At 40.2% G+C, this 12,025-nt stretch overlaps 1 protein-coding gene across 13 annotated transcripts in view; it reads right to left on the bottom strand.

Moving 5' to 3' along the window:
• The window catches only part of LOC105689670 (ensconsin), a 34,113-nt gene that overhangs the window by 17,014 nt on the left and 5,074 nt on the right, over nucleotides 1–12,025 (bottom strand). For 4 of the 13 annotated variants that reach the window (XM_048658415.1, XM_048658414.1, XM_012406845.4 and 1 more), the window contains exon 2: nucleotides 9,626–9,829. The exons of 4 other annotated variants lie outside the window; for them this stretch is intronic. In XM_048658415.1, coding sequence (XP_048514372.1) covers nucleotides 9,626–9,829 — 204 coding nt within the window. Of the gene's footprint in view, nucleotides 1–924; nucleotides 934–1,028; nucleotides 1,355–4,004; nucleotides 4,918–9,625; nucleotides 9,830–12,025 lie in introns of those variants that run through there. 5 more of the 13 variants (XM_012406848.4, XM_012406849.4, XM_012406854.4 and 2 more) reach the window with 5 other exon arrangements.

Raw genomic sequence — 12,025 nt, 5'->3', positions numbered from 1 at the left:
TATGATGGAGTATACGTTGTGCGGTGCCTATAAGAGGCCAGTTGGTAAGTTTCCAACCACGGCTTTGTGAGAAAAAAAAAAAAGCAAGAAAAAGGTTTTGATTTATCTTCTGTACGCATTTCTGTACACTGCAGTTGAAGTGACGCGCGCAGAGAAAAAGTCATTCGATAAATTTATAGAGCGTGTGAATGAAGACCAATGAATCAAACACAAGGGAAATGAAAAAAAACGGGGTGTGAGGGAAGAGAGAACTTTTTAAATCGAAGGAACAATTATCTCATTAATGCGGACGAGTCGGGTTTCGACTGATATTTCGGATGAAGTGTTCGCGATAGGCGTGAAAATCCAGGTATATGGTATATACGTATAATACATGGCGCGAAATTATACCGTTCCATATACCCTAACTTCCGAGTGGTACGAAGAACAATGCGCCCGAGAGAGTGGAAACCCCTACCGGAGCCCCCGCGTTAACGTACGTCAGACGACGTGGAATAGATACAGGAATGAAAGACCGACGGAGATTAGAAAAGAGAAGAGAATGAGGATGAGGATGAGAATGGTAAAGACAAACCTATGCGAGCTGGAAAGCATTACAGCGCCTCTTTCATTCGGCGTTCAATTTACCTAGAGCTTATACATACCTCTACGCGTCTAGTGTGCGTTAATAAAAGAACCATTGGAATTTCCATTCCGATTCGGTCGACTCGAATTTGATTAAATTAAATCCGATAACTTTCCTCATAACCTCATAATCTGATCGTAAGATTTTATCTCCATTCTCCGAGTCTAATTGTAACACCGTGAATCTCCGTGACTGCAATGCGTGTAAACATTGCCCGTCGTCTGAGTTGCGGTTAAGGGTTGTTTTCTTTTTTTTTTTTTTTTCTTTTTCTTTCAATATTTATAAAAATTGGTGCATACCGGGTGAACCTGTACGTGGAGGAACAATTAAAAAAATTAATAATCTGACTGAACAGAAGAATGAAAGATGAAAAACATACGTATACTTGTGTGTGCATATTAACCTTCGTAAAAATGGACCTTTCTCAATCCTCTGTCATCATTTTTCTTCAATCTTAATGTAACGGTTGGGCCAGAATTTATTTTTTCATTAAGCGGAAGATCGTTCGGTCCAAGATTTTCTCTCGACAAAGAACTAACTAATATTCCTCTAAGCGTTGCCAAAGTACTGCTTGGTATTCCCCTGTCCATTTCTTTCGTCCCCATTATTCTTCTACTATTTTAACTTTTTTAGTTTTTATTATCACTCTCGTCCTTTTAGTTATTTGTGTAATTTGGTTCACACAAAACTTGGAATTTATTTTATCTGCGGTTCATTATCGAAACACGTCTGTATTAATTATTTTTTAAAAAAAATCATTGAATAAGTGCATTCATTTGAAATTTATGCCGAAGGGTGTATATTGTCGACGAGTATTTTTTTTTTATTGAGTTTTATATGCTATTCTTATGTATTTTGATCCGAGGAATCCGAATTCATAAGTTAAATTGGTCTATCTATAAAATTGAACGAGTCATCGCCAATTTTTCGTTTTTTGGAGCAGGAATATTGAGATATCTCGATGAGAAAAATTCGTAGCTCAATTTGACCGACGAATTCATGTTCCCGAGGTCAAAATACGTAAGGAAAGTGTCAAAGGATCAATTTTAAAGGTTCGAAAATTTTCAAATTATGGCCAAAATTTTTTATGTTTTAAAATTGATTAAATTACACTTTTCTTGCGTATTTTGACCTCAGGAATCCAAATCTGAAAGAAAAATTGATCTATCTCTAAAATTGACCGAGTTATCGCCAATTTTCAGCTTTTTGGGGTCGAAAATAAAAAATTTATTTTATAGTCTATCTTAATGTAATTTGAGCTCAGGAATACGAATCCGGAAGAAAAAATAATCTATCTTAAAAAACGACCGAGTTATCCCCATTTTTTCGCGATTTTTGGCATAAATTTGAGGATATCTCAAAGGGAAAAAATCGTAGCTCAATTTGGACGACGGATTCGTGTTCCTGAGGTCAAAATACATAAGGAAAGTGCCATACGATCAATTTTAAAAAATAAAAATTTTTGGCCAAAATTTGAAAAAATCGTAAGGGGTACCCCTTGGAAAAATCTCAAATTTTGACCAAAAATTTTTATTTTTTAAAATTGATCGTATGGCACTTTTCTTATGTATTTTGACCTCAGGAACACGAATCCGTCGTCCAAATTGAGCTACGATTTTTTCCCTTCGAGATATCTCCATTTTTATGGTAAAAAATGCGAAAAAATGAGGATAACTCGGTCATTTTTGAAGATAGATCAATTTTTCTTCCGGATTCGTATTCCTGAGCTCAAATTACATTAAAATAGATCATAAAATAAATTTTTTATTTTTGACCCCAAAAAGCTGAAAATTAGCGATAACTCGGTCAATTTTAGAGATAGATTAATTTTTCTTTCAGATTCGGATTTCTGAGGGCAAAATACGTCAGAAAACTGTAATACAATCAATTTTTAAACTACTTTACTTTTGGCCCAAAAATCGAATTTTTTTTTTGGTTCTTCAAGAGTAATCTCACATATAATCAGCCTAGGAATCCAAATTCAAAAGCCGAATGCATCTACTCGTGCATCCGATCGAGTAATCATCGATTATTCGCTGTTGGGAGCAGAAAAATTAAGACACGATGGGTCGTAATATTCGAATTTCTCAATTCACCAGCAAACCCGAGCTTTGCTAGAGTCAGGTAGCCACGGGTGCGCGGTTTGTTGTGGGGCGTCACCTCTGCTCAGCCCCGAAGGTGACGTCTCACAACAAAGCGCTACGCTGCTGGCTACGCTGACTCCAGCAAAGCTCGGGCTCCCTCGTAGACCGAGAAACTCGAATATTTGCTCCCAATATACACAGAAAAATCTTTTCGCGTGGCTAACGGAGATTCCATGTGAGGTGTAAGAACAATCAAGAAGAAAAAAAAAAAAGAAAAATAAACTAGGTGGAAGTGGAAAAAAAGGAAACCTATGTCGTCATTATTCACGACGCGATGTTTCAGAACCTACTGCAGCAATTCAGCCCGAGGCGAATTAATTTGCGTTGACTTTTAGTAGGTAGATAGGTAGGTACCACGTGGGTAGATATATTGGAGAAGAAAACGTAAAAAGAGACACACGTCATCTAATCTCATTGTTGGTTGAATTCGCTACGCTCTTGAAGTGAAGTAAAAGAAAAAACAAAAAAACATATTAAAAAGACTGGGAAAAAATAATTATCAAGTGAAACTTGATTCAAATTCTATTCAACAACTGTGTACGAACGTTGCACATATTTATCGTTTCTATTTTCATTGTAATATTTGTCTGCTCCCACAGATCGGTAATAAATTGATCAACGCGCAAGAAATTAGCTCCGTAGATGCTGCAGTGGGGGAGTCGGATGACGGGCAGCTATAAATGTCTTCGTACGAGCGAGAGAGAAAAAAAAAGGAAAAATATGTAAGTATAAAAAAAACCAGCGGTAACGAACGTTGGAAAATTAATTTTGATCGGAACGACGAGTGTGTGCACGGGGAATTATCGAGATGTTGAACGCATGGAGAATAGCTACGAGGAGGATTGCCGCGGTAATGGATGGAAAAAATGGGTGCGCCAAATAGGGACACATATGTATCCGGTGACTCGAATATCCAACACATATTCGATATGCTAATAGAGTATGACGAGATCTCTGGAGAGTCGTCAGTACCGCGATTAGCGCTTTGGAAGCGAAAAGAAATACAGCTGGATACCCCGCGAGACATAATAGGCGATTATGTAATCTGTGAGAGAGCAAAAAATGTCGCGAATCCATTTTTTCATTTCCCATCCCCTTTCGGCGTCGACGTGTGAAACGGGAAAAATTGTACCCTACACATATACGACCCCTTCGGTACACATTTTATTATCGCTTGTATTATAATATCGGATAAAATATCGCCGGTCAAGATCTTATTATTTGTTATTTCACACCTTCGACTGATCGGCACACATCGCTATCGTCGTTGCACAATTATTTTCGGTGTACGTTTTTTTTTCGTTTTTTTTTTTTGTTCTTTATCGTTTTACGCGCCGTGCACGACGACACACCTCGCGATAATTTATTTCTAAAACTTTTCTTTTCTTTCTGTTTCAATTTCTTCGTTTCTCAACACAATTGTAAAAATCGACTGAGGCGACGATAAAGTCGCGCCCGGTATCACACGATACGTGAAATAAGTAGGAAGTCGGTCGTCTTTCGAAACTGTTACCGTGCACGGCTAATTGTTATACACTACTAAGGTGTACGTAAACATAAATGTACGTATACGTACGTACGTAACGTTGCGTACAGCGATTCTAACGGTAAATTTTCAATGCAACGTAGCCGGAGCGAAGAAACAGCGGCATCGGCTCGACAAGACTTTATATTACATTTTCATACGGCACTCGATGTACAGGTAACAACCTGACACAAATCGCACCTGCTGAAACACCTATGGACCGATGTCCCGCGATCGCGACGTTGAATATCCTGAAAGGCGAATGTGAAAATATCGCGTCATTTTTTTACACGCTATATATATATCGGGGAGGAAAAATTTCCTTCACTTCAGGTGATTAAAAAGGTCTAATTAAATTCATGAAAAACGACCGCGGTGCACGCAACGATTTTAATTCCCTCTTTGTAACAGGTATATCGCGCGGCAAAACCACATCTAGGAGCACAGGTACAACACTTTTTCAACTAATTTTTCTTTCCAATTACATCGATCGCACCTTCGATCGACGTTTCGCTCGCGCGTCAATAATTATTATAATTCCGAGCCGTTGATTAATTTCGTTGATTTTTTTTTTTTTTTTTTTCAAATTCCAACAGCGGGACGATTTATTTTCACCAACAAACACATAGGTACTGTTGACCAACTGACCGACTGACGGAGGACCGATTGCGAGCGACCGACTCCGAGTACCCGTAAGGTTGTACGTCGTCGTCGACTCTCTACGTCGCCTGTCTCCTTTACCTTGCCGTGGGGGATATCGGGCATCGTATACAGAGGCGATCGGAGGAGGTAATACAGCGTACGGGTAACACGGGGCAAAAGTAAAAAAGCACCAGACACGTTCAACATCCGACGCAGTTTGTTTGAGTTGGAATTATTTTCCAAGTCAAACGCGTCGGATAGGTATAGGTTGGCGTAGGCATAACTACGTGCTTACGTAGTGATATTACACGAATCTTACGGTGGGGTACGACTACTGTACAGACGACGCCAACGCAAGTCGGATAACCGGTGTGTTTAAAACTTGTAGAAAAATGAAGCGGTCGTCGGGTGGAAAATTATAGAAGTTTAGCGTTCTCGTATATACCCAAATCGTTGCGGATTTTAGGCAGCGAAACGAATAGGATCCAGTGGAAAAAAGTATCGCCCGCGATCAGAGGCGATTGTAACAACGACGAGGACAATTGACAATTACGGGAATGACGAAGAAACCGATTAGAATCCCTCGCGCGACAGGAGAGAAACAATTTTCGGTCGTGCGAAATGTCCGAAGATATCGTAACTAACAAGCGAAAAAATAAATCTGATTCTTTTATCGCTTCGTTGCGCAACAATCAACGAGTACACGCATGCGATATTAACGTATGCATCATCGCTGACCTTATATTTCTGTTTAAGATCGTTTAGCGGGAGCGCAGCTGGCGCGATGATCTCCGTTGACCTATGGAACGACTGAAAATATTGCGTAACACCCTCGAATTGCAGCGAAACGTAATCGGTGTCCGCGTGTCGAATTCCGAAACTGTTCGATTTTCGACGAATTCCATCGTACCTACGCTCGAATCGGACTATCGGGAGAGCACGTATCGCTTTTACGCGGCGGTTACGCAACGCAACGGATTGCCCGCCTCGCGTCCGGCAATCGATCGCCATCGTCTTTCGACGATCGGTGTACGACGTCGTCGAAAGGCAGCGGCATTTCGCGTGTCCGCCGATTTTCACCGATCATGAAACGCGACGACGTTGTTGTCGCCGCGTCGTGTTCTTCGCTCGCGCGCGGCCTTGCAATGCCGTCGACGAGACGGCGAACCTTCTCCCCTCCTATTTTCCAACGTCAATTTTCCTCTCCTTCCTCAGCTCGTTTCGCGATATCCAACGATACAGAATATTAGCAGGTGAATCGAGGTGGATCGTTGCAACGCAATAACGCCACCCTCCGCATCGTTCGGACGTTTGATACCCGGATTCGGTAAACGATATACGTACACGTCGCGTCGATATCCGCCCCTGTCCGCAAACGTCGATCAACCACCCCGTCCGTACGTGTGTCTCTCAAGTACGGTAAAATGAAAAACTAGAATGGAAAAACTCGCGGAAAACCGGGGAAACGAACGAAAAAATAAAACAAATTATGCTCGAGTGCAATGATCGGTTGTTCTGAGGATTACCTGGGTAATGTGCACATTTTTAACGTAAAACCTATATACGGGAACATCTCACCCAACGAGCCAAACGTGCGTACAGGTGTACGATAACACGGGCGTTTCGCAGCGATTGATTATTCATTTTTCGAACCCTGCAGCTCACGTGCAAAAAAAAAAAAAAAAAATTCTCTGTGACGTGCGGAGGGAAAAATGGAATAAAAAAAAAAAAAAAACGACCCGTTACCGATATTAAAGGCCGTTGAGAGGCTCGACCCCCTACCTGCTCCCTCCTCATTAGGTATAACGGTAAATTGAATGCAATTAGAGAGAAATAAATATCGCGTTATAATTAAAGAGATCGTTTCCGCGCCACGAGGCAACGTACCGCGACGAGAAAATAGAAAAATTTACATTACAAAATAATAATTCAGAGGAGGGAAGAGTAAACCAACGAACGAAAGAGAGAAATGAAGAAATATATATTCGAAAATGAATAAAAATTCGATACAGGGCGGGCGTAGGAGCTATAATAGATACCGCTAATTGCGAAAGCTGCACCGGGCAGGCACGTTATACTTACGATGTAAGTACAGGTAAGAACAAGGTGTTCGGAAGCAATGACTCGAGAACGAAAATTAGTCATTATCTTTTTTTTTCTTTTTTTTTTTTTGTTCCGATAAAAAAGAAATGATACACGAACTTTGATCGGACCGAACTTCCCGTTTGAGAGCTGTAGTTTATAGGAAAGTGTACACTTTCACGTCAAATATGCAAAAGTACATTTCTATAAATAACGTGCCGCGTTGAGCTGCGCGTTTTATTTTTGCAATTTATAACACGTAGTCGTTCGTGTATAAAATCCATACCTACACACACGTTAATACTTGGGTAAAAATTGGTCGTATATACGGAATTCAAATAGTCGCTAATGTAATTCCTTCCGTAATTATGTAACGTGTGAATTCTCTAATCGTTGTCAAAGCTTTGGAATTAATTAGGACCCGAGGGATAACAATTTTTATTACGTAAGCGATCGTACCGACCGATTAATTATAAAAAAGATATTATCGATGGATACACTTCCGATATCGGCGGAGTAGACTTGTTTATAATTTTGATTTGTTGTAAGACTGTTTTATCGACTATTGTTTACCGACATGTTTATTGCGTCCGTCGGTTACGGTCGGTAAAAGAACAGCCTGAAATTGTGACGTTTCTCGTATGGAAAAACATACTTGAAATTTTTTTTTTTCACCTCCGTACATTAGGTAATTCAACCGTTAAACCGCGATAAATGAGAACTCGGCGTGCTTATATTTAAACGTGATGAGATCATCGTCATACGTCGACGTATTCAGGAATGATTTAAAAGCGTACAATTGCAGAAAAAATCGAATGAAAATAGAAAAATGTGGAAAAAAAAACAACCCACAACTCTCTCAGATTGACTAAATAATTCATCCGTTAATCAATCACGAGACAGCGAGCGAATGCTCCGAGATAAATTATTCATTAATTTGTTTTCAAACCAGAAAAATAAAGCAAATAAACAACCAAATTCGGAATTTGACATAAGGAGACTTACGTCGGTAAAATGCGTTTCCCCTCGCCCGTCTTATCGCATATCTGGCGCGAATCGATAATCTCTGGCTACCGACGACGGTGATCGCCGCGGGAAGAGAAGATTAGATGTTGTTTGTCATTTACTTACCTGTAACAAATAAAATGAAAATTGAAGGTGATTAACAAAATTTGAATATGCGGAAAAGGGGGGAAATCTGAAAAGCAACGAACGATTCCACCGGAGCTAATAGAACTTTCATCCGCCGATATTTTAATTATTCATTTGCTCCGAACGAATAATCGACGTCGATCGATTATCGCATTATACATTCCCTTGAGGAGATAGTGTTCCAGGGTGCAAAATATAAAATTAAAACCGATTTTACCTCTGCCCAGGTACGTCGTACAGCGTATAGATCGATAATTTGATACGATGGGGACTTTTATTATCCAATGATCGGCAAATTGTATCATTCGATAGTTTGAAAAATTATACACGTGTATTATAGATGCGGTATAACATAAAAATATAGCTGTTTCTCCATAAGAAAATTACGCACGCGCGGGCACGGGACGTGATCGATAACTCGATATAAAACTAGCCTTTTTGATATCAGGTATTGAAACATGTTTTTCGCTCGTGTGTGTCGCGCGCGGGTCTAATAAGTAATTGTTCATAACAGCGCGACCGAAAGCGCGACGATCGAAAAACTTCGTTCCCGACACGTGCTCCAGATTGAAACAACGAACCGTATAACTCCTCTAGATGTAATTTATACAGTTACTACACCTTTCTCGAAGGTTCAAAACCTGGGCTGAAATTACAATAATATTTCGGGTACTATGATACCGATTTATAATTTCGAACGACAATATTCATGGTCGCGATCACTTCCCAATGTAACTCGATATCGATAATAACAACAGCAATAAACAATAAGAAGAATAATAAGAATTGGAACAAGAATAAGAACGAGAAGAGAAAATGAGAGGATTTACGATACACGGCTCGCACGATATTGTGTTACCTGCAACGGCGGATACGATGATGATTATATAAAAATAACAGCGGTTTAACAAATTTTCGACTTATAAAATATAAAATAACCGAGTGGAACGTGCAAAAAATTAGGTAGTATGTACTTTGCTCGAATACGGTGCAGTTGTTACGTGAGGTGGAGAAAATAAACTACGCACATACAGTAACGGTAAATATCGCTTTGGCCCGGCAGCCTACGTGGTGCGTTTCTTTTTCCATGGCGCATTTCGGTAAAATTCTACCTAGAATTCACCGACAATAAAATACCTAATCGACGGTTGCACCGTCAGCATCGGCATCGGTGAGGACGGAAGATCAGGCCAGGCGGCTGAAGCGGACCGATAAAATGTTGTTACTATCGAATCGAAATCGGACGAGTTGAAGGAGATGAACCGGTGTAATATTCATAAAATAGATTCCCACGTTTTACGGTGACCAAAGAGAAAAAAAAAAACGCGAATGCCGTGGACGCATACCCTTCGAAACTACATTAGGAAGATGAAAACACACACGTTAGGTATACATTTGTACAATTTGTAATGCGAGTTGAAAATTAAATTTTTTGGAAAATCAAATAAAACTCACACAGCCACACGTTGCCACGCGGTGCTACGTGCATTTGAAGATTGATGCAGTGTTGCAAGTTAAAATCTAATCCTTCGAGGTCCTGTCTAAGATGTCCGCTATCCATTCCTAGGGCTCTTTCGGGTAGAAGAAAAAGGTGATCGCTACCATGGGCGGGTCCAAATTGGATATTTCTTGGACAATTATCCCGAGCGTCCGCGAACCCTAATAATTTAACACTGTTGTTATCATTATTGTTATTGTTGTTGTTATTCCGATTACGATTTTGATTCGGGCTCGGGGCGCCCGGTTGGACGGCGGTCAGCATATCGTTATCAACGATTTTACGATCCTCGATTTCGTAAAAACTTTTCTTATCGTCGATATTTTCACCAAATAACGCGGGATCTGATTCAAGCCCCTCCCCCTGCGCTTTAGTTTTTTCTTTATATTTTATTCTTTCTCGTTTTCTCGTTCTTTTTCAAGCCGAGTCGCATTAGGAGTGGAAAAAAATTGTACACGGACAAAAATCAAAGGAATAAATGATAGGTTTTTTTATACACCGTCGTCATTCTTCAACGATGCACCATTGGTTGTACAATCATTCAATCATTCACATAAAATTATATACATAGCTGTTGTCATTATTTCGTAGTGAAATGAATAAATCTAATTAATGAAAATTCGTAATCGAATCGAATTCGTTTTCGTGAACCGGATTAATTGGAATAATTACAGCATTAATAAATGCTCGCGAAGCATAACGAACGATTTGTTTAATTATAGGTTTCTCCGTTCATTTATATATTCATTATTGCTATTCGCCACCAATTATAATTGCTGCACAATTATATCAGACTCGTTTTAATTTTCATAGTTTTATAATTCCTTATCCCTTTTTTCCATCGATCTATCGCCGGTAACGATATTAATTGATACTGATAACGATTACGACGATGATATCGATGAGAAGAAATTAAAAATCTGTATTAATCTCGCGAGGCACGAGATCGGAAGAGGCAGCTGCTTCGTTTCTCGATCTTAAATCGTTTCGGACCAAGTGCCGAACACGCAGCTGCTGCGATAAATAATTCGACGCGATACGTGGACAATAAAAGATTCCGCGACGACGACGCAACCTCCTCCGCGGTCTGAGGCCGACTGACTGACCGACCGACCGCGACTGCTGAATTTTAACAGAGTTTTAGAAGTACCACGAGCTTTCGAGCGCTCCGCACCAACAGCCGAGGCAAAGAAACGGCGAGAAAAAATCCTGCGATGATCACACCTACGAATAATTACCCCGTTATTATTCTACTTTCTCCCTTGGATGTTGGAGATTTTCAAAACCGTTCAGATATTGAACGATGAGATTTTCCGATTCGATAGGGAAAATCGCCGGGGCGTCGCCGAGTTTGAAGTTTGTAATAAAGGGGCGCCGCTTCGACGCGGACCGCAAAGAATACGACAGTAGGGGTCGATAAGACGGAAGGACGTCTGGCGTCGCGACGCCGGGCGCAGCGGCGACAGCACGCTGAAAAAGCGAAAAAAACTGACAAGGGAAAAGTCGATTGGAAAAAGAAATGGAACAAAATCGACAAACTAATCGATGAAAATGTGCAAACCGATCGCACATCTTAAACCGATAACCCCGTTCTACATTCCTTCGTAATCGTTCCCGCATCCCCGTTCGAGGTGATAAAAATTCATTCCGAAGCTCTGACACGTAATTCGATCATAGATCGTTTCGATTGCGATAAAATCGTCTACCGAACCACGATGACGCCTGTCTATATATATATATTAATGAATTTCTCGATCTGCAATATTTTGGATCCCCTTCCTCATACTGTCGTACAGTAAAAATTCAGTATAGTTGTGTTACGTACGTTACTTTCAGCGCAGCAACCCAGATATTACCTATAATCTTTTGTAAGTATCTTATGCGGTATGAAGTATAGTATACCTAGCGTACAGAGGTACGCCTCTAAGTGACTGCATAGCTATGTAGAACATAGGAACCCCCCTCCTCCTTCCATTTATCATTGGTGCGCACCCAAGTTTCGCTACTCAGAAAAATTTTGGCCAAAATACGAATAACCCATAATTCCTGCCTCTCTTTTCGTCCGCGATTCGTCATTTTTCTCTTCTCCATATAAATAGAAGAAAAAAATAAAAAACAAGAACCGGATGCTGCTTCGACCGACCATAGGTGCGGGGTGCGAATGGGGAGTAAGAGAAAAGGATTAAATTTAGCACTATACGAATTCCACAAGCGATTAGAGATTCTGATCCGATAAACTATTTTTAACCGAATTCAGTTAGTGCAGCCTCGTTACACAAAACTCTGGCGAAAAAATATACCTGTATGCTATACACACGCGCACACACACGCCTGAATATACACGTAACGCTGTACAC

This window comes from Athalia rosae, chromosome 7 (assembly GCF_917208135.1).
Source record: "Athalia rosae chromosome 7, iyAthRosa1.1, whole genome shotgun sequence".
Classification (NCBI taxonomy): domain Eukaryota; kingdom Metazoa; phylum Arthropoda; class Insecta; order Hymenoptera; family Athaliidae; genus Athalia; species Athalia rosae.
Note: the sequence above shows the minus strand (reverse complement) of the source record. Positions and strands in the feature narration are given on the sequence as shown.